Source organism: Falco punctatus (assembly GCF_963210335.1).
Source record: "Falco punctatus genome assembly, chromosome: 2".
NCBI classification, from domain to species: Eukaryota; Metazoa; Chordata; class Aves; order Falconiformes; family Falconidae; genus Falco; species Falco punctatus.
The window spans coordinates 79,617,618-79,641,333 of NC_137581.1; the positions used below are offsets into that span (position 1 = coordinate 79,617,618).

The following is a 23,716-nucleotide window of genomic DNA, read 5'->3' on the forward strand; positions in this document are numbered from 1 at the left end:
CATAATCCAAATCAAGTCGATTAAACCCCTGTAACCTCACTGGAAGAATGCTTCATATTTACTCTTTATTTCTAATATTAGGAGGTAATTGTATTTCACATTTCTTCTCAAACACAGTTCAAGCATTCAGTGAGGACTTCTGGACAGGCCCATCCATGTTTGGTCTGGTATTCCACAGCAGGTAGGCATTTCTTCCTCAGTACGTGAATTTTAAGTAAATAATTTTCCGCAACATCCACAGACTGAATCCAAGGTCAAGGACAGTGAGTCTCCACACTCTATTCATTGGCAATAGGATGTAGTGCATGGTGAAAGTTCATGCTTCCAAGGCAGAGTCTTCTCTCACGGAAGTATCTACTGAGGGTTAGTAGCACATTGAGAGGTGACAACTACCTCAGGAAGTCTTTGAGCCAAAAACGGCTGCAGGCTGAAAGAGTTATCAGGGAGACATCTGATACAAGCCAGCCCTGTGCTTAAGCTCTTCTGTGAGCATACAGCTCCCAGCCACTGCCAGGGTACTGTGGGAGATGCTCTGTGCAGCAGTTCCCTTCCTGCAGTGCTGTGCTGCCTGCTGTAAACACCCCTCCACAGCTCAGTAAAGATTTAACACTTGCCTACCTTCCAGGGGCTTTGTGAAAATTACCTCAGTGTCTGTACAACACTAGGCGAACGCCAAGCATTACGGCAAGCTCCCTGGTTAGAAGATTCCTCACAGATTATGAACTCTTGTATATAGTCTCTGGTAGATACTTTGGAGCCAGCTCTCAGACCCTTGCTATAATTTATCCCCCCTTTCTGCTGCTTCCAGAAGAATGGAGAGGGAGCCTCAGCACATGCCAAAACCAGGCCCAGCAGGGATGTTAACTTTGGAGGCACTTCAGATGGTTGGTGGGTCTTCCAGTGTCTGGCTTTTTGTGAACTGGTTGGGCCGAGCTTTCTGCCACCGGGTAGCATGGCTCATGAATCTAACTCAAAACCTAACCATGGATCTAGAGTCAAGTCAGCAGTGCCAACACAAGCCTAATGGCACGTGAAGGCCGCCCACTGCAGTTCACGGGCAAGCGTGTGGTTGAGGCCCCATCTCTGCAGGACGATGCTGAAATGCAGGTCTTTGATTCCAGGAAAAAAACGAATGAAATGAAAACTGTGACAACCTTCCTTTCTCCCGATTTCTGAACAACAAGGGCTTGCTCAGCTTATAAATCAATGGCGTGTGAGTCCCAGGGCCGGGAAAGCTGTCTCAGCCAGGTGCGATGGCAATCAGACGGTGCTTCAGCTCCCGTTTCCTCAGGGCACGCCACCGCGCACCCCTCGGGCAGCTCGCCAGCCAGCGGGGCCCTGAGCTGTGCCACCGGCGAGTGCGGTGGCGATGTCGGACAGCCCGGCCGAAGGGATATCTCGGCGAGCGGCCTTTGGCCCCCAGCCCCCTGGGGAAGTGTCTGCCGCGCGTTTCAGGGCAGGGAACGCCACGGCCACCCGCGGGACGGGCCCTGCCCGCGCTCCCGGTGGGGGGGCGCCCAGGCCCGCCGGCGCTCCCCAGCCCCCCGGCGAGGACCGCGGGGGCGGGCGGGGGCCGTGCCTGAGGCGGCGGGCCGGGGCGGAGGCGGCCCCAGCGCGGCGGGAGGCCGCTCCCTCCCTTCCCGCCCGCCGCCCGCAGCCACGCTGGGCGGGGAGGCGACACTCGAGGGCTCCGCACGGCGCCGGCGGAGCGGGAGCCGCCAGCAGCCGGGCGGGCAGCGGCGCACATGGCATGTCTGATGGCGGCTTTCTCCCTGGGCAGCGCTTTGGTAAGGCGCACGCTGCCGTCCTCGCCTCCCCCCGCGGGGCCGCGGCTAGGGGCGGGCGGGGGTGGCTGCGCGGCGGGCGGGGAGCGGCGCTGGGGGGGACGGAGCGAGGGCTCCCGGGGAGCGCCTTCCCGCTCTGCCTGAGGGAAAACCGGGGCCGTTCGGTGGGCCCGGGGCTGCGTCCCGCCGCGGGGCGCCAGGTGCGGGGTGCGGGGCAGCCCGCGGCGGTGCGTGTGAGGGGACGGCGGCGCATGGCGGGGCTTGACCGCTAGTTACCTCCGGGCTGTAGCTGAGACAGGGGGATTAGCGGCCGCGCCGAGCATGCTCCCTGCGCCGCTGCGCCCCGTCGTTTTCAAAACAGATTTGCGGAGGGACTGTCACCTTTGCATAACAGCCGGGGCGCGGGACACAGGGGCGGCAGCGGGGGGGGCGGCGGCCGGGGAAGGAGCGGGCAGAGCCTGTGGGACCGGCCCACCCCAGCGGTCCAGCGCCTTACGGGCGAGATGGGACTGTGTGGGAAATAGAACTGTATGAAACCAAGCAAGACGTGAGCGCAGCCTGTGAGAGCTCGGGCTCCTCGCGGCTGGCGGGCAGGGGGCTGCAGCGGGCTCCGGTTTGACACCCGCGGCCGCAGGTGCGCGCCGGAGGAGACACGAACGGTTTGTCGGTGTGGGCAGGTAGACGGGGGGAGGCCGGGCGTGCTTGAGGGGCGGCTGCCCAGGGCGCGGGCAAGCCTGGGGCTGCCACCACGGGAATTGCCCACCTCTTGGCAAGCGAAGATGGTCCTGCCAGTGGGAGCCATTGCCACCACCCAGGCGCTCGGGGGACACCCTCGCCCCTAGCCGGTGGTCCCCGGAGGGGGCAGGCCGGTGGCCGAGGGCTGGCAGGACTCGTCACCGTCTGCTGAAAACAGGCGTTTCAGTCCACTGGGTGATTGAAATGGTTTGTTCGGTGTCCCAGGAGCAAAAGTGTCTGGCTTCTTACTCCCAGATGATTAAGTAGGCAGAGACAAGGACCTTGTCCCAAGGATGTTTCTTTCTGAATTGATCTAAACTGGAAAAGCTCCAACTGTCACCTGAATACTCAAGGTGACCTGCTCATTGAGAGTTAGTTTTTGGATATTCTCTCTGACATGTGAAGGTGCTCGGTGGTTCCTCTGAAGCAAACAGCTTATGAGTGCCAAAGTAAGGTTTGAAAACATCCGGGAAATAGTAGTGTTAACACATCTTATGTTATTTTTTAAGGAAGAGGTAGGTTCCCCTACTTCAGTTGTTCAGTTCTAAGATGTTTCACATTACTCTTGTTATGTTCAAATTACATACCATTACAGTCAACTATTTAAGAAATTGGGACTAAGTGTTACTGGATACCTGACCTCTGAGTAAGTTGAGAGCACGATTAAAATCTCTCTCTTGAGAAAATGTGGTAAGCAGAGCTGATTTTTACATCCAGAATGTGGGGCTTGTGCTTGAAGAATGTGGAGACACTTGCTATATAGTGGGTATGTAGGATTGCTTTTTAAAAAAATTTTTCGTCACTGGTTATGTAGGACTTATTTTTTAGTGTTTTTCATCAGCATTCTTGACAAGTGACTGATCTGAGCGGTGCTGCTTTTACAGTGCAAGACCAGTAACCATGACAGAGAGGACGAAAATGGTGCTATTTGACTTACTTGTTGCATTGGAGGACAAGTAGGGGGAGACAGTGGCATGAGCACATCTGTCTATTTGGGGGTGTTCAACACTGATGTATTGAAAAGTAGTGCAGCACATACAATTTCCAAGAGATACCTGTGGGGGCATGTAGATTTTTGGGTGGTGGAAAGCCTAGCACGTAAGGCAGCTATAGAAGTCTTTTCCAATACAGAACTGCATTAAAATTAGTAAATTTTCTAATAAGACAACTGTGCAGATGTTATACTCTATGACATACTGCAAACACAGATGACAGTGAACAACCTCTGAACTGTTCAAAATTCTGTTTAGCTGAAGAAAATTCATGGTGGTTTTACTTTTGACCTTATACACATCCTGTTGATACTGGTTTGAGGTGCCTGTGCAGCTAAAAGGAGTGGAAAAAGTTCAGCTTTTATGTGCATAAATAAGAGAAAGGCATGTGGCAGGCCATTGTCATGGTCAGGAGAGGAGAGGAAAGAGATTCAATCCAAAATATGCCAAGTGGAATTGCACTGAGCGGTACGATGAGAGAAGCGTAGTAAGGTATGGCTGTAAGCATAGAGCATTGACCTTACAGTGTCAAAGGCACAAGTACTGGAGCAGGGTTTAATATGTTTATGTAGCTGATAAGATTTCCATTAGTGATCACTGTCAAGTAAGAAAAGCATGCAAGGATTTCAGATGGAAAGTGCTGTGCTTTCCGTACAGACCTCTAAGAAAGAAGTTGTACCGTTCCAGGTTGCAAAGTCTCGAGAACAATCAGTGCAGGAGCAAATAAGGCACAAACCAGTAAATTTTAAAATTCACAGAAATATAACTAGTGCAGTTTCATGTTTACAGAGGTATACGCTGATGTAAAGGAATAAGAACCCCCAGACTTCTTGAGTGGCTGTCTTTTGAAATGTCTGCACAAATTGTCTGGCCAGCGAGCTCCCTCGCCCTTCAGCTCTGTCCCAATACAAGCCCTGGAATCAGAGTAACTAGAACCAAATTATTTGAGTGCATGAGAAACTAAGTACAGTGGGGACTAAACTTACAAATGTATTACTCTGGTGCAAGAGCTACTCTGTTCTGAAGTTACTAATGTGCTGTGTATATACCCTTTGAGGGGAAACTGGTGCTAAAGGAACTGCCCTCTGTGCTGCAAGTGCACAAGCTCTTTCACCTCTTGGGTCAAGACTGGCAGATCAACTGAAAGATTTTGGGTTTTTTCCCTTTTCACCTTTCGGTGTGTTACTGTGTTGGATTCTCATGTTATTTAAATAATAATTCTTCTAATGCAGAAGGTTTTGAAACATGTTCCTAAACAAAAGTCTGTGAACTTTGTCCATTCTTCAACTTTTTCCCTCCAGAACGGCAGCAATTCTGCTTGTACCATGGCTGAGCCAAAGTCAGTGTGTGTTTCGGTGGATGAAGTGGTCTCAAATGGCACAGATAACCAAGACATTCGGCTGATGAATGGACATTTAAAAAAAGTGGACAATACTCTGACAGAAGCTCATCGTTTCTCCTACCTACCCCGCAGACCAGCTGTGAATATTGAGTTTAAAGAACTGTCATACTCTATCCAAGAAGGGCCATGGTGGAGGAAGAAAGGTGAGGAAAAGATGTTTTGGCTTACAAATGTTATTGCCCATGTTGGTGATCATGATAGGTGGAATGAGTCAGTTGTGGATGGTGAAGCAAAGCGAGTAAAGGGAGCGTGTTTTCGCAGTTGCTTTTTGCTTGGCTTTTTGATATATCCGCTGCCCCCCAGCTGGCACTGGGGAACTTTCCCACAGCCTGATGCAGTGGGGTGTACAGCCCCTTGTACTCCACGAAATTGTAGATGCAGTAGTTCATACAACTGCTTATTTTTGCCTCCCAAATCTAAAGAATCTCAAGTAAATATAGCATTGCTGTGCTGCCAAATATCTGTCCTGTGATCTTGCATGTCTACAATTTATTGAGGGTGGGTAGAACATACTGTAGTTTAAAGGTGGGGGTGGGGGGAAAAAGGATGCTTTTTTCACTTTCATAATTGTCTGTTTTGTGAAATGGATACTTTTTCCACTACTCTTTCAGAGCAGCAAGCATCTGAGAATTTCAGAAGGCATTTGAAACCAAGATAAAAAATATTTTCTTAAAATGCTGTGTTTGGAAATAAACACTGTGAGCTATGTGAATGTCAGCCCACCCATGTCTCTTGGTGTTCTACAGTGGGTCTCTCTAATGCTTACCATTTCTTTTAACTGATGAAATCACTGGCTATTGCTAGGACTGAATGCAGGCTGTCCTTTTGCTAGCTACTTTGCTAATAATACACAGCAAAGGGTTCACAGCCTACAACACAGGGCACTCCGAAACAATACAGATATTGAACATGATACTATACTTGATATCTCAAGGAAGTGAAGTGTTACCACTTTGCTCTCACAATCCAGTTTCACATCTGGCTGGCTCTGAGACAGTTCTGGTGCTGATTTATTGATGGGAGTAAGGAGGGCATATTCAGTATTCTTCTTTATATGATCTTGGTCTGTTCTAGTTCCAAAAGGTGACTGTAAGGTGGCTCTGTCTTTTTTCATCTGCTTTGTATTCATTCCTGTTGTACCTCATCTACTTCGTGTAGCCATACATTTCCTAGAGAGTTTTAGTTTTGTGTGTGTATGTGTGACTAGTTATCTCTGAAAGGAAGACTAGGTCGTGCGGTAAATTCCTGCTAGTGAAGAGAAGTAAGCCCAAGAGAAAATACTGAAATCTTCAGGAGAATCTTGTGTACTAAATGACATAATTGCTCTTCCTCAAGGAATTCTTTCTTAGTAACATAAATTGGTATGGTTGTGTGCTTTAGTTCTTTCTAAGAGATAAGCCCCTGCTCACCTGAGCCATGCTTGATACCTGCACTTGCTCTGAATTTTTAAATCCACTGGCTTAAAGGTTCCACTTGAAATTGTTTCACAAAGTACCTTGCTGCTGTCTGGAAATTGTGTCATTATCACAACACCGAGGTTTTAATAGTCTAAAAATGTGTGGTATGAAAAACACTGGAGCTGTGGCCATGGAAGCGCTACTGTGTGTGAACAGCCTGTGCATACAATTATTCATTTGTTGAATGATATGCAGACTTGAGGCTTTAATGGGTTTTTCAAAGTCAAAACTGTATGTACACATTCCTCCCTTCTTTTAATTATTTATTAAAATTGCATGTAGCTATGCTATCCATAGGAGAACAAATGGGTTTGGCAGCAATTTTCATACATGCAAAATTATTTTTTATCTTATCAGAAAAAACTCAAACATTGAAGTTTTCTTCCCCCCAAGAAATGGAACTATGCCAAAGTGTCTCATGTAAGGTTTAAAAACTTGGTATGTCTAACTGGATCTTTTTCTCATTGGCCAGAAATGATCAAGGGGTTCTATACCAAAAACCTCTGTCCACATTTGCTGACATGACTGAGTGACTTGGTTTGAACAAAATGGCACATCCTGGCAAAGTGTCCTGCTGCTGAAAAGGACCTGTTGAGGTATTTAGCTGTAGGATATGGCTATGATTGTGTCACTACACTTAGATTTAGAAGAGGAGATTACACTTTTCTGGCTTCTGTGAACAGGAGTTCATACTCTGCTCTTCTCACCTGGTCTTGCACCATATGTCTTTCCTCAGACCACTGAGGACAGCCTCTGCCTCTGAGTGGCTGTGAGGCATGCTGTCTGCCAGCAGGTCTTGGCACTCTTCTGCTAGCCAAGGATCTAAAACAGATTTGGGAGGTGTACAGTTAATGCCAAGCTGACTATGAGCCAAAGTGTACTCTCACTGCGCATAATGTGCTACCTGTGGAGGCCATGGCCAGATGGAGGCAAGTTGTTACCCTTCTCTTCAGAGCATTGGTGAGGGCACAACTGGAATACTGTATCCAGTTAGGGGCCGTCCAGATCAACAGAGGCAGTGGGAAGCTGGAAAGGCTCTGTCAGAGGGGTAAAAAATTGGTCAGGGAACCTACAAAGTGAGACTGAGGAAGCTGGACTTGTTTGGCCTAGTGAAGGGGAAGCTGGGGAACGATCTCATTCTGGTATACAATACTACATAGAGGGCAGTTTAAAAAGGCAGTGGAGCCAACTTGTGTCAGTAGTGCCAGATGATACAGAACCAGAGCCAATGGCCACATACTGCAGTTTGGGTGGCTTATGGTGGACGTTAGGAAATACCTGTTCACCAGGGGGTTGGTGCAGCACTGGGGGCAGGTCACCCTGAGATGGTGTTCTTTCTGTTTGCCAGGGGGGTGTAGAAAATTTGGCTGGGCAGAGCCACAGCTGACCTGATCTGGTGTCGGTGATTTTCTTGCTTTGAGTAGAAGGCTGGACTAGGCGACCTTCAGAGGTCCTTTCCTTCTGTGAGTCAGTGAATTGCTAGTCAGATTATAGAATCTTGTAGAAACAAACTTTCCTCCCAGTCATGTTGCCTACTGCAGGGACTGACCCAATATATTGGTATAATAGGAAAGGAATTCTGTTAGAGAAATAGAAAACCGAATTGCCTAAATATTCTCAAGTGAAGGTAAGGGCCAAACTACCAGATTCCTTGGCTTGTTTTGTAGTTCTGCAAGTAGAATTGTTTGTATGTAATTTGGGATATCTCTGTTTAAAACCAATGAGCTTGTAGATGCATATATTACATGTAAAACTATTTTGGGTATTTTGAGTATTTGAATCTTGCTGGTTTCTTCTCCAGTGGGAAAATGGGACTTTGCAGAGGGTTTTAGTCTGTCTGTGCTCAACACAAGGGCAATATTCTGCCTCCAAACACTGGTGCTTGTTATAGCTCTGCACTCCTTGTGGGTTCCCTGCCTCACATCTCATTGCCATGATGTGAAATGTTTACATTAACTTTTTTATGGGAAGAGTTGTAGAAAATGCAATCCTGAAAGTACAAAGGCCAGTGCAGGAAATGCAACTGGTCTTTAAAAAACAGTAACTTCTATGCATAAGCTGCAAAAAAGGGAGATGTCTCTTAGTTCACATTGTTCTTGGGTGCTGGTCATGGCAATAAGAGATAAGGGATGCTGTTATGAAAATGTGCCTTTTAAATTAATAGTGTTTCTATTCTGAAACAGAGCTTGGAAAAAATTTTTCTATTTCTACATCATTCTTCATGACTGTAATGAATTAGTTAAAAGCTTTTATGAGTGTTGGATCACAAAGGGAGAAGCATAGTTTCCTTGCAAAGACAATTTGTGCCAGCACGTTGGAGAGGAATTCAACTAAAGAGAACAACAAAAAAATTGACTCCCTTCAGTAATAAAGGTATTGCAAAGTAATGTTAAGGTTAGGCTCTAAATTAACAAAAGGAGGAGGAATAATTAGTAATGCTGCTATTGTGTTCTGTACTTAGCTTTATTGTTCAGACAGTGAAACTCATGGTATATAACATAATTTACTTTTTATTAAAAGCACAAAGAAACATGAATTTGGATTGCTTGTCAACAACGAAGAAGCTAAATAAGCCACAGTAGACTTCAAATTAGAATTTTTCAGTGATTGGGTCTCGGCCTTAAAATGTCTAGTTTATCTATTAAATCTCTTTCTCTTTAAAAATAAGAAATGACATTTTCATTCTCAGATTTATATGATAAATGCTGCTTTAATAATTTTAACGAGGTTTTATCGAATTCATAGCAAAGATTGGTATGACTCTGGATGTGATTCATTCATTTTGTAATTCTTCTTGAAGTTGGTATTAACCGGGAAGGTATCTGGTAGGTGAGTCCTTGATCAAAGCAGCTGTATCTGATCCATTCCATTCAGTAGGAGTTCTTACCAATGTGGGAATATGGAAAAGGTTACAGAGGTAAAAGTTTCAGAAGGTCTCAGATGACTTCGGCATTTTCCCCATAAAGCTTTTAGGGAATTAGTCAACTGGTAGAATCAACTGTTTCTTCGGTTCTGAAGGAAAGAGATGGATAAATGACTTGATCCAGATCTTGTGAGGTTAAGGATTTTCCAGAACTGATAATGTGTCTCAGTCTTTGAATCCAGCCTATCTTCAAGCATGTATCAGGAGCCTCCTGTGGGTCAGCAAGGTACAAGATACGCTTAAGAAAGCTGGAGGACTCCTGGAGTCCTTACTGTGTTGTAAGATTAAGATGAACCTGCCAAGCCAGAAAAAGGAAACCAGCACACAAAGAAAAAATATGTCCGCTTAGTCTGAGGATACCTTCTCCTTTCTTTTAGGACAAGAGAGCCAGCTGGCTTGGAGGGAAAGAGAAAGTGGAGAGCCGTACATTAGATCCAGTGCAGGCTCCGTAAGTGTGGTAGAGAAAGATCTGCAGAGCTTCAGTGCAAAATGTGGCCAAAGTTTTACTGTCTTGTCACAAAGCTATATATCTAAGGGTTGAGAAAGATCTGGAGTGGATCTTATTTTGGCTTCTGAACTGCTTGTTTAAACTGCCATTTGAAATGCAAACCACAGAAACATACATTGTTTTTACTAGTTTATAGAAAAATTATAGATGTTTAAGTTTTAATACTAGGACTGCCTGAAAACTATTTGCAAGAGGATTTTGGAGAAATGTCAGTGCTCTAGGGTTTTGCCTTTTTTGTTAAAAGCACCATAAAGTAACCTGAATAGAATGAATGGTTTGGGGATAAAATTACGGATAGTCCCAAATACAAAGAGGGCATGAAAAGTAGTTTGGAGTCATGTCTTGGTCAAATTCTTTCAGCTTTACTTTGAAAAGATACATACATTCTATATACTCACCAAAGGCCATTTGTTCTGTTGTTTCTAGGTGGTTTTGCTGTAACGTAGGATGGAAATGGAAATACTGTTCCTATGTAACTTGAGTGCACCCAGGAAGATTGTAGTAATAAATTGGCTTTCAAAACTCCACAACTCAGGCATTACTTTTTTTCCCTCATACTCATCAGTATTCATGGTTAATTAGGCAACATTTTAGTTGGAAATTTCTCCGTTGTTATTTTTAGGACTGTAATGACTCATTTATGCTGTGTTCGAGTGTAAGTTCTGGTAGGATTTGGTCTTTAGTAACCTCTGAGGGAACAGGTTCCAGCCAGTCAAAATGTGGCTGTGTATTTTTAAGTGGTTTAGTAGTAGTACAGAAGTTCATGCTCAGCAGAAAATGTGGTATTTCTGTTATTTTGGGCTTGTTCTAGTGGCTCAGACCCTGTGGAAACAATAAGCCAGAGAGGTGCTGTCTTTTCTACCAAGGCTGTTGCTTCATAGCTTTGAGATTCAGCACATCAAATGGCATGAGCGGAAGGAGATGAATGAAAGACCATGCTTAGTCTGGATGGCTCTGTCACGTCCGATGGGGAAAGACAGGAGTCTTTGGCAAGTTGCTTGATATTCCCAAAGCATGAAGAGTGGACATCACAGTACGAGATAGTGTCAGCAGAACTAGATACCTATATTTCAGTGAGGAGGCCTATATATTATGTTAATACTGATCCCTGCATAAGAGGGAAACAACCCACTGCCACATTGTCAGCAGAGATTTAAACAGGCTGATTTGCTTTGGTGCTCTCTTACGAATTAGCACTTGGACAGCCCTGTTTCTTTCTATTTCATTAGGCTGCTTTTTTGCTGCATCCTTTCTGTGACTTCATTTAAAAGATTTCACACACACACACACACAGCCCCCCCCCCCCCCCCCCCCAGATATCCGAAGACCCAAATGAAAGAGGGGAGGAGGGGCAGGGAGAGGATTTGCCCTAAATTATTTGCTAATCCTTGCAGGAGGAGCCGTACCAAGCCTGTCCTCATCCCCAGCAGGTGCACTGCGGTAGAGGTGCCGCATGCACGGCTGGGCCTGGCCCGGCGCGGTTACTGGCGGGCAATGCACTGCAGTAACCCGGCGGTGATGCTCCTGCCGCCCCAGCCCTGGTTGGCTGCTCCAGGCGCTGTTGCTAAGATGGGAGGAAAAGATGCAGAACAGTAAAGAGCAAAACCCACTTTCCGAGGGAGGGTTTGGGTGGTGGTTTTTTTTTTTTTTTTCCGCCTTTTTCTGACAGATGGGTTGTATTGTTTTTGTCCATTTTTGCCTGCTTTGTCTGAGAGCGTGTTTTCATCTCAGAGAGCAGGATGTATGCAAATTAAGATCCATATGTTAGAAAGCATAAACAAGTTAAGCTGATTGAAATGAACTGCAGTCCTAGTAAAAAGCTCTTTAAGCAAATATTTTGTGGGTTCTTTTTCAGTGACTTAAAATGTTAGCAAAATTATTGAAAACAAAGCATGATTTTTAGCAGAGGATTTGTAATTGCATGTTTCAACCTTGACAAGATCCATGCAGTTTTTCTTTTTAACACTTAAGCTGACCCAAGGTGGTAAAAATACACTGAGTAGTCATTGTTACCGGAATAGTTCACAGCGTCTTGTTAAGTGATACATAACTCTTCCTAGTGTCCTCACGCATGGGTTGTATAAAATAGAGGTTATTGGGGACAAATCTTGGTCAGCCCCTTTGTCTGTTTGTTCTACTGTTTCCCAGCTGAGTATGACCGTACTTCAGCATTACTTCTTTTCCTCCATGTGGAACCCATTGTTACTTTTGTGAGTTTGCTTCTGGGTTTGTTTTTGTACCTGGAGCTTTTTTTTGGAAATGTGTCTGAGTTTAACTTAGTGAGTTTTGGTCACTGAGTCTTTGTATGAGTAGAACATGCTTTTCTTCTTTCTCTTTGCCATATTGTTTATTAAAATTAAACATTACAATGACCTGGCTGTTTTTCACTCTAGCTAGTATTTTAATGCCATAAGTGTTATTAGTTGCTGTCCTGGAAAACTTTGGCTGAGGAGGGAAGTTCTAGAGAGATACCAATTAAAACATTTCAGAATTTATATGCCAGAGAAGTGATGATGGCAGTGATGATGAGTTGTCGGGAGTTTGAGCTATGGTCTCTGCTGTTGACATCTCACAGTAAGCATGTGTTGGGGGCTGGCTGTAACTCACCCTGCCAGCCCTGAGCTACAACTTTCTGTACACTGAGTGGGATTTGATAAAATGCTTTGCTGTCCTCTGCCCGTACGCAGTCATGTCTTGTTTGAGGTGTTGAGGAGGTAGAGACAGCATGTACCATCATATGGGTGTGCTTTTTTCACATTTCCAAGTAGAGTTTGGTCTGTAGTCTGAAGATACATCTGAAGGAAGATGAAGCAAGAGTCATTTTGCAGTTGAAGGCTTCAGCCATCAGATGGTTGATCAGGGTTCTTCATAATTTTGGTAAAAGAAAAGAGAAATCACAAAGGCAACCAAGAATAGAAGCTAGCTGAAAAGTTAAAATGGTGGTAGAGTCCATTTTTACTTATGTAATTACATGCTGTTTTGGAAAGTGCCTTTTGGAAGCCCATGGGGTCTCAGTTTACCTGCTTACTAAGGCAGGTCTTTTGTTCTCAGGGGATTTAGTATCTAAGAGTTCAGCAGTAATCTCTAAAAAATTAACTTGTTCACACTTCCCTGTAGCATTGTTCTTGTAGGTAAACTGGCTGACTTTGGGAAGACGGGTTCGGGGAACATGATAGTACTCAAAATGTGGCAGACCCTCACAAGGAATACTCATCTGCACTATAATTCACAACTGTACTCATTAAACTGATAGCTATCTTTGTCCTTTATTAGAAAGCAGTGTTTAGTCTTACTATTAAAACTAACCTCTCAAGACTTACTCCAAACAACACGCAAGGAGAATCCTGGTAAAATTTACATGATAGTTTAGCACACAGGAATGAACTGATTTGGATTTAAAATTAAAGTCTTGCAAACTGAAGGGTGGGTGTTCAATCTCAAGATGAATGTCCTTGAGGCAAAACCTAAATGTATTAGCCAAAAAGGCCATGCCTTATCCCCAGAACCTCTGTGACTTTGCTGTCCTCCTTTTGACTGGGATAGTTCATTTTCTTCCTAGTAGCTGGTACAGTGCTGCATTTTCAATTTAGTAGGAGAATAATGTTGATAACACACTGGTGTTTTTAGTTGTTGCTCAGTAGTGCTTGCCCTAAGTCTGGGACTGTTCAGTGTCCCATGCTCTGCCAGTGAGGAGGTGCACAAGAAGCTGGGAGGAAGCAGAGCCAGCACAGCTGGCCTGAACTAGCCAAAGGGATATCCCATACCACAGAACATCATGCCCAGTATATTAAATGGGGGGAATTGGCCAGGAGGGACTGATGGCTGCTGGGGGACTGGCTGGGCATCAGTCAGTGGGTGGTGATCAACTGTATTGTGCATCACTTGTTTTTCTTGAATTTTATTCCTCTGTGTCTCTCTTTCAGTTATGAATATTAATATTGTTATTACTACTAGTATATTTTACTTTATTTCAAATATTAAACTGTTCTTATCTCAACACATGGGTTTACCTTTTTCCAATTCTCCTGATCCTACCAGGGGCAGGGGGGAGTAAGCAAGCAGCCACGTGGTGCTTAGTTGCTGGCTGGGGTCAAACCACAGCACTTGCACACTCTCGAGGTGTGTAAGGGTATATGTCTAACATAAGACTGAGATTTTGACAAGAGTAAGCTGGGAGTTTAGGTCAGCTTGCTGTTGTATGAAGTCAGAGAAGGTCCACATGGCCTGGTGTCCCTTCTCTGACAGGAGATAGAGCTGAATGGTTGGGGAAGAGTTCAAGTGCAGACGAGTGTGTACTAGTGTTTCCCTGGGTTCTCACAGCTTGCGGCTCAGAGGTTTCCTGAACTAGGTGTAGTATGTTTGTGTTTACTAGCTCTCAATGGATTTTTCTTTTGTAAAATACTTCACTTGCTCTCTGAACCTAAGCAGGCTTTTAGTGTTCATGCTGTCACCTTGCTGTTCACCTCCTTTTCCAAACCATTCATGAGTAAGGTGAACAGTATATAGCCCCATAAAAATTCCCTGAGACTCAGGGGTACAATCTCTTCATTGATTGACCACTGACTCCTACTCCTCTGTTTCCTGTTGCTTTATCTGCTTTCTCATTTATTTGAGAACTGGCCATCTACCTTCTCATCTGAATCATTTATTGAAGAACTTTAATAAAAACCTTGTTAATATAAGATGTAGGTCCATATAAGATGACAAAATGGCCCTCTTTTTTTAAGTGTTTCCTCCAAAAGACATCACATGCAATTTATATTAGTAAATCTTGTATCAGAATCTTCGGCACAAGATCTGTCTTTTTTTCCTCTGTCAAAAGCATTGGGACAGTAATAAGCTGAGATGTTAGTGGTTTAGATTGTCTGCCTACAGTGCTGGCTTTGAACCTAGAAGCTAGTAGTTTTTGTTTAACAACCTTGGTGCAGAGGACAGCAAAACCACCAGCCCTTACTTGGACTGTACCATGTAGCAAATTTAGTTCTCTAAGATGAAGGTAACTTACAAGCACAGCTTTAGTGCCAAGGACTGGCAGAGTCCTCCTCATGAAGCCCAGGACCAAGCTGTAGCAGGCATCTTCTTGATATCAAAGCCTATATTGATTAGGAGAGGGAAAGACCAAGGGTCCCCATATCCATCCAGATACAGTCATTTTTTCACCGACTTTCAAATACATGAAAAGAATATATAATAAAATATATATGGAATAATTACTGCCCTTTTCAAGAAATTCTTTAACTTGCTCATCCCCAAAATATGTTAAGGGTCACAGCACATAGATAGAAGGCCAAGAAATTTTGATTGTTCTCAGCAACTGTTTGAATCTCAGTAGCTTACTACAAGTAGATGTTCTTATATATTTAATTTGTTCCTGAAATAATTATCAGGAGGCCTGTTGAAATATCCCATTGGTGATGATTCACATATTTGAAAATGGCTTCATTGTGAATTATGTGCTTTAGTGCAGACATTTGAGTTTAATTTGGCCTTTGCATACTTTGTCCCTTAGAAACGAAGATATTAGAATGAATATTTGATACAGAATGTAGGTAAGGTGGTATAAAATACAGAAGGATTAGTGCTGTATGAGCGTCTGTGGAATGAGGACAAAATAATTCTGTCTAGGAAACGGTGTGGCTGGAGATGCATGCTGCAATATGTCTTGAGTCACACTGCGGGAACTTTTGTAACTGCATTTCCTGATTGGACTTTCTTATCACTGTTAGGTTTGTATTCTCATTTACAGTTCATTTAGACTTTGCTGATTTCAGGGGGAGAAACAGATGCCCTTTGAAGAGTTAATTCTCTTCAGAGGGGACAGGGATGAAGCCATTCAGATTCTTACTAGAACAGAGTACTTGGAATTACATAATAGTCAAACTGAGTTAACCACTTGTTTGTTCATTTTTTGTTACATATCTGTTGCAAAGAAAAATAAATGGCAGAGACCTTGGCTTTGTAAGATAATTTACCATCTGCCTCTCATCTAGTATCTACAGCCTACATCTTTTGTGTAAGAATCATATTTCTTCCTGCTTTGCATGTTTAGAATAATAACAAATGTTGTTTATAATTGCAATACATCTGCTGCAGGAGGGAGGAGAAGATGGAATGTGCAGTGGTCAGATTCTTGGGTAAATGAGAATGAGACCGCTGCGCTCTCTCTTGCTGATCTTCAGAGGGCAGGCTTTTATGCCAGACAAGAAAAGAAGGGAATTTCAGATGAAGTGATGCACCTAGTTAATATGAAATTTGACAAAAAAAAACCCAAACAGAAACTACTGGAAGGTTTTAGTACTCTTGTTAAGCAATGGAGTTAAATTCTGCCCTGTTGCATCTGTTTTGTGCATGTGGGAGCCGTCAAGTGGATGAGGCTGCATTGACAGAGCATGGCTAGTACAAGTTTTTTGGACATGAACCAGTAATTACCATAGTGCTTCGGAAATTAAACACTCACAGCACCAGCATGGCAGGTCTAAAATTGGTAAATGAATAAGAAATTAAAAGGAAGGGGATTGAAGGTAAGTATTTGCTATTAAGAGAAAGGGCGATTACTTTTTTATGGGTCAAAAAGCTACGAACTTCAGCCAGCTTACTGCATATGAATATTGAGGCCTGACTGTCTAAAGTAACTGTTTGAGGCTTATAAAGCTGAAGCCTGTGGGTGGCTGGATGGAACTGAGTTCCTCTTCCTTCTCTGCTCAGAGAAGTGAAGGTGATATGCTGCCATCAGAGAAATGTGAGAGTCAGAAAGAAAGGAAAAATGCAAAAGGGTACAGCTGTACACATCAGGCCATTAGAAGTTACTCTCTTGGGTTTTGGCTTTGACCCTGGGTCTTAAGAGTTACCTGAAGGAGAATTCGCCCCCGAGGAGCAAACTGACAGTAAATAAATATTGAGCATGCAGGTTCTGGATCAGAGACCTTTCTGAAAACCAGTTGGGTCAGATCTGTTTTGTAATCAGAACTACGAGTTCTTCACAAGAACTTTGCAAGAGTTTCTAATTGTGATTGTAAAACAAGACCATTGGTAGTAGCCAAATCTGGTGGGGCTTCAGGACCTGAGGGGGTTCCTCCTGCCCCAGCTCAATTGGTAAGTGACAGCCTTGGTTTGGTACGTACAGGTCCAGTTAGTAACGAGGCAGGACGCATATTCCCAGTAGACACACATGCGCATATATGCAGTATACTCAGCCAGCCATACAGACCAGCACAGACAGAAATGCCCTTCTGGCACCTGCCCTAAACACAGACAGCACTTACGCCAGCCTCACTGCCGCTGCTGATGTTCTTCCCTGCTGGCTGCTTGTGGGTTGCAGACGCACACAAGGCAGACCTCCCCACCAGTGGGTTTTGCGCACTCTTGTCAGCCCAGTCACTGGCCCAGACTCTGGTCTCCTCCTGTTGATGCCTGGACCTACAAGCCCTCAGGTTTGCAACCTCTCACTCCAGCGGCTGATGTGCAGACTTCTGCTACTCATTGATGAGTCCATCATGATACTTGCTGGCGTTGATGAATACAGACTCACCGTAGAGAGTGCACTCACACAGCAGGTAGTTGGGAATAGTGTTTAGCAGGAGAACATGTTGGACTGCAGTGATCAGGGGCAGGGATAGGTCAGACAGGTGTACTGACGAGCTGCCTGTTCACATGTGTCTGGCCCCTTTAATCCCCTTTTCCATCTATTTTCTCAGGCTTGATCCTCCTCAGTCCTTGATCCACCCCTTTCCCTTCCTTTGGGAATTCCCTTAAATGTCCTGTGATGACTGTTTCTCACTGTCTGTAATTCCAACAGCCACCCCATGGCTGGCTTTACACCATCCCAAACTTCTGTTCCCCCTGCATGACATGGTGAGTCCTATTCCCCAGCAAGTCATTGCTCCCTCTTGCTTGCACTGTTGCAGGAAGTGTTTCCCTCTTGACACATCTTGGTGGGCTTTCTTCCAGGAACTCCTGTCCTTTACTTTTGAGCGCCTTCAGAGTGCCAGTTCGGGGGGCTCTGTTTGCACTCAGTAGGTTAGGAGGGTTGGTTCTTTGAGCCTTGACTTGGTCTCCGTGTTCAGTGTGACTGGCCTTTTATCGTGTAACACTGCAAAGACTATTTTTAGACCTTCGTGGCCAATTTGATTTTTCTAAGCTTTCTATTTTAAAATGAATTAAATAATGTGGCTGGCCAGTCACTTGCTTAAGCCCATGGGAAGTTTCCCCATGATGTAAATCATCATTGCAGTGGAAGTCACACTGGCACATTTTTACCGTCACATGTGAAAGTTTCAGGAAAGTTGTAACTGCAAACAGGGAATGAAGCTGCTGCCACTTGTAATTATAGTAAATCAGGTTCTGCTGTCTTAAAGGCTAAGTTATGACTGTGTACGAGCCACTGTATCACAGTCAGAGGAGCTTGACAGACGTTCCTGAAGAAGGTTGACTGTTTGAGTTCTTGTCTAGGAGAAAGACAATGTAAACCTGAAGGAGAAATACATTACCTGAAGCTGTCACAAGTCCATGAACCCTGCGATTACTAAGACTGCGTGTTCATAGAGAATGATTGTGTCTTGTCTAGTAATAGTATGACACCAGGGGACACCAAAAGAAAGGTGAAACTTCAGAGTACGCATAATAAGACTTAACATGTTTACTCTTTAGCCTCCAAACAGAAGTATTGCCATCAGTCTCCTGTATCCCATATACTCTAAATATGCCATGTACACATTATAAAACCAGCCAATAAAGCAGACCTTTCCATACAGGGCATGGCTGCACCATTTTAATGCTCAGCATTTAATTCTTACAGACGGGTAGTAAAAATAAACCCCCCCAAGCAAAGTGAGTTGGGGCAAAATGTGACCCATATTCTGCAATAAATAAAACTAACTTCAAAGCTGACCTATAACTCATCTCAGGCATTCATACTGTACTGCTTTAAAAGTACAGGGCCAAATGAACCTTGAAATCGCTGCAATGGCATAATGGATAGAGTTTACTCAAGGAGCAGGTATTGGCAGTCTGTTAAAAGCATTATCTTATGATAGAACATTTCGGACCACATTCATCTCTGATATAAATTAATAGAAATGAATAAAGCTTGCTGAAGGAAGAGTATGGCCCAATACGTAAAAGATAGTTTTTCACTCATTAGTATAGTTTACTGCTAAAACTGTGTTCTAAAAAAATACAGAAGGAAATACAGTTCATGGGAGACGTCAGTGTTGAATGTCAGCTAAATACACTGTTTGGGCCAAATTAGACTTTTGACTACCAGGGTAATAAAGCAAAGGCCATCTTTTGCCCTCTCCCTCCCATCACCCATTTTTAACAAGAAAACTTGTCCTGACTTGGGTTCTGACTCTGTCCTGATCATCAGTATTACAAATGGGAGTGCAAGGGTTGTTTATTTGGTGGTGGAAATGTGCAGCAGACAACATCCAGTATAGGCATGTTGCAAAGCATCAGAGGCCCCCTTTCAGGGTGGAGAGTAATGTATTGCTTCTTACAAGATGTCTAAATTCTCTTTTTAGTAATCTATGAGTATATTGTATGTGTGTTGTCTTTATATATATATAAAAATATGTTTGATATATACAGGTACATCTAATATATTCATATAAATATGTGTAAATGTGTGTAAGTGTATGTGTATATATATACATATATATTATCTCTGTTTTCATAGACATATGTGTGTGTATGCACATACGCCCATACACTCAGGTATATTTACTTATGTATAAAAACTGGCTGTATATCAATATAACAAATATTTTGAAGGTAACAGTTTATAGAGGTGTATATTCCTCCTCCATTGTAGTGACAAGATGATATAATAATAGAAAAGCAGTAACAACCTGATTTTTTTTTTAAAGTGAAAAGCAAAAGAATATCCGTTGCTTAGAAGTGGTTCAAGTTTGTTTCTACTGGATTAACAGCATAACAAGATAAAATAGCAGGGAAATTTATTGTAAAATGGAAGCTGTTTTATCCACCTGAATGCGTGTGGTGTAAAGAATGGTACAAAGAAAAGATGGCATTTTGCTGATGCTTTTCAATAGGGGCCTATTGCATTACAGAAGTTGAGTATCTACTCTCAGTCATTTCTCTTGTAATCAGATTGCTTGTGCCTTGTTTTCTTTACAAGTTGTAAGAAAGAATGGGCTGGAGCTCTTGTGTTTATCAATGATGGGTCCAGTTCATACATGTTCGGGCAATTTTGCCTGTTTATAACTGCCAGCATCATTGTCTGAATTTCCTTCTTTATTAGCTGAGCATTATTGCAACTCACTTTCCTGCTGGATTTAAAGAAGGGTATGTTTGTATGCCAGATAAATGTGTGCTACTTCTGTTTGTTCGAATGGTGGTTTGCTGGTGACAGAGAACTGGAAGGAGTGTGTATCTTGGGGTGCAGAAGGAAAATACCAAGGTGTTATGTAAACTAATAGGAACATGTGCTTTGATCTGCAAGAGCCAATGAGAGAGTGGTGCAAAGAACAGGAATATGGTAGAGATGTTCTTCTGGCTGATTTTGTTGGGAGCTAGAAACGTCCCTCGACGGCACCAGGCAAGGCAAGTAACAGCACCCAGGATCCACAAATGGAGGGCACTTCCCAGAAACAGCTCTGTGCATATGGTGGGTGCCCATGTTCCCTTGTTGCTGCATTTGCCTTACCTGAGCATCTGTGAAGTGGAGAAGGGAAAGGGCTGGTGAGGGTATTGTCTGGTTGTGGTCAGCCTTCAGGGGATCCGCACTGTGTACCCCTTATACCTGACATATCTCAGAGGTATGAACAGGAGTGCTCTGTGTCTCTTCATCACAGGGATGAGAGGAGTGGGATAAGAGTGGCAAGAGCTGCGTTGTTGTCACCATTGTTTTTGCTAGCTGCCTTGGCACTAATGCACCTTGGGATTTGTGTGAATTGCCCAGTGCATTTTAGAAGACTGTTTCTCCTGTCTCTTCGTCCCCAGCTCCCCAAATTATCCATTCCGTGCCAGTGCTGACACTAAAACACATAGAAGTAGCTCCAAATGCTTCCAGGGTGTTTACAACTGTACACAAGGAAAGGCGATTGAAGATATAGTCAAGATTAACCTCTTCTTTTGTATCGCAGTATCATTATCTAATTAGATCAGAAGCAAAGCCTTGCAGCTTAGTCAGTATTAGAGCGTAGGCACCCATTTCAGGAGGAAGCCTTTGAGAAGAGCAATCTTCAGCCGTCCACCTACACCATTTTCTTTGCGGCTTTGCAAGATGGAAAAAGTGACAGATGTAAACCTCCCCAAAGGCAGTTGCATGTTCTCCTTATGCGGATTGCCTTTAAAGAGACTTCTGCCTGTCTGAACCACTGGCTTTTGGATGATTCCTGTGGGTAACCCTTGCCTTTCCTGTCTGTGGGCTGCTGGGGCAGGGACAGAACAGCTCCACTGAAATTCAGTGGGTCAGACCCTGAGGAGAGGGTCTGCTAGTTTTGAGTCATTCACACTGTTTTATTACAGGCATAGGCAGATTTTATCAGACACTTGGAGCTGTGCTTCAGATAAGCTGGATGGAGAGGGAATGCGAGGGAGCGGGGAATTCTTCTCAGTTGCTGGAAAAGGTCCTTCATCTGAACATGGACTCTTGTCACCCAGTAGTTGCTCTGCCTTACTGCAGAAAATGACCAAGATAGTTCAAATATGTGGAGATGCTGCAGCTGGGACTGTTGCTAAACAATTCACACGTCCCATTATATACGTTGGGACTCACACTTGATTTTCTGATTTTGGTTCTGCATCAGCTCTGAAATAACTTTCTAGTTTAGATTTAGCAAACATCCCTCCAGAGGAGCGTGTCTTGAGCAGTGACCCCAAGCATTCTTCTAACATAACAGATGTTGGGATTTTTGTGGGCAAAGCCAAACTGGGTTTGATTAAGTTTGGAGTTTACCCTCTATGTGGAATTAATCCTGGTGTGACCTTCACTTTACTGACATAGAAAGGTCTTAGATCAGTGCTGTGTGTTCCTGTAGGAAAACATACTGTAGCAAACCCTTTAATTGTATTGGGACAGTTTTATCATCAGCAAATAAATGGAGAGTGTGGGAGAGAAGGATAGAGTAGATCAGATTCTGTCCCTGCTCCAAGATCTTGATCTTAATATTTGATGTCCGTTGACTTAAGACCATGGGAACATGAGTCTGACCAGGGCATGTGGAGGCCACTGTGCTAACAGTGGTATCAACTGTAAAACACACAAGAACTCTTACAAATACTACAAATACATAAGTGGCAACTTGTCTGTTGGGAGCATATAGCAGAGCTTGAGTTTGACTCAGGTCTTCATTAGAAGTGAAGTGGTGACTTGGTTTTGACACATACATACAGAAATTTTATATGATAGTAATACTTTGAAAATGTTATGATCTGATGACAGAGCAATGTTCTGTACTTGTGCCATTAGCCAGGTTGTTGCAGCCCCTGTCAGCACAATGTAATCTCATCTGTTGGCACAAAGACAAAAAAAGACTCAGGTGGTGCGTTCACCACTTGCACATAATGTTCAAAAACATTTAACGAGCACTGAAATGAAAACTAACAGTATTAGAGATGTGCTTATTTTTCCACTTGCACACAGGTTACAACTGTCATTACTATCCCTTGTTCTGTCATGTACATTTAGAAAAAGTTGCATGAAGACTTTGAACTTGTGCATCTCCTGTATGGCACTGAACACACTGCCTGTTGAAGGACTCTCTGCGGCCCAGCAGACTGCAGTTTCTTTGTCACTGTGTACAATGAAGCTGCTCATCGCGGTGGGATTTTAAGTTATACTTAGGTATATCAGATATTTTTGAAAGCATGGATTACATGAGCAGTTACACCTAATAGATAGTAGACCATATTTATCCCTTGAACATCTCATGGCAGTGAGAGACACACTTGATAGTTTCATCTGAGTCCGTGTAGGTTTTTACTGTGTAAGAGTCTGTGTCCAAGTTACACAACCTAGGCTCTCTTCATAGACAAAAGATTTCACTGGCTGTCAGTGGAGTGTAGGTTACTATTAATTTCATCCAGAATGAGCCAAACAAGTGACTCTCCGCATTTACTAGGAGAAATAGCTGTGGTGGGGTTGGCCTGGCCAGGAGCTGAGCACCTGCGCAGCCATTCCCTCAGTCCCCCCTCAGAACAGGGGACAGAGTCAGAAGAGCAAACGCTGAAAACTCATGGATTGAGATCAGGGCAGTTTGATAGGTGAAGCTAAGCTGTGTGCACAAGCAAAGCGAGTTTACTTGCTGCTGCCCATCGGCAGGCAGACATTGAGCCACTTTCTGAAAAGCAGGACCTCAGCATGTGGGAAGGGTCACTCGGGAAGGCAGACACTGTAACCTCAAGCATCCTCCCCTTCTTTCCCCTTTCCCTCCACTGTTATTGCTGATCACAGTATCATATAGTATGGGATATCCCTTCGGTCAGCTGTCCCAGCTGTGTCCCCACCCAGCTTCTTGTACACCCCAGCCTACTCTAAAAAACAGAAGGCTTTGACTTTGTGCAAGCACAGCCCAGTGATAGCCAACACACACCATGTGTTATCGATACTGTTTAGTCACAAATCCAAACCAGCACCATAGGGGCTGCTAAGAAAAATTAACTCCATCCCAGACAGCCAGTAGAATAGCTCACATGCAAATGTTTACGTTGTAGGTGTTTGCAGGTGGTTAAAATAAATCCCATCTTGAGATTTTGGGTTCCTGATATATCAGTATTTATTCCTACATGGAAGGTTTCCACCTTCCAGTCTTGGAATATTGCAGTATTGCTGTGTGTCTAGATTGTCATGAATCCCTTAGCCTGTGTCAGCTCCTGAGCCAGTAGAAAGCTGATTTCAGTGGTGCCATTGTGATTTGCAGGAGCTGAGTCCAGAGAGTGCCTGTGGTTTTTTGGA

The 23,716-nt window shown here is 43.9% G+C and overlaps 1 protein-coding gene across 3 annotated transcripts in view; it reads left to right on the top strand.

Annotated features, from left to right (window-relative positions):
- Positions 1-531: 531 nt before the first annotated feature.
- Positions 532-23,716, top strand: part of ABCG1 (ATP binding cassette subfamily G member 1) — a 65,092-nt gene continuing 41,907 nt past the window's right edge. The window contains exons 1-2 of one of the 3 annotated variants that reach the window (XM_080376707.1): positions 532-1,787; positions 4,813-5,056. In XM_080376707.1, coding sequence (XP_080232833.1) covers positions 1,746-1,787; positions 4,813-5,056 — 286 coding nt within the window. In that variant the 5' untranslated portion in view covers positions 532-1,745. The other 2 variants (XM_080376708.1, XM_080376706.1) reach the window with 2 other exon arrangements.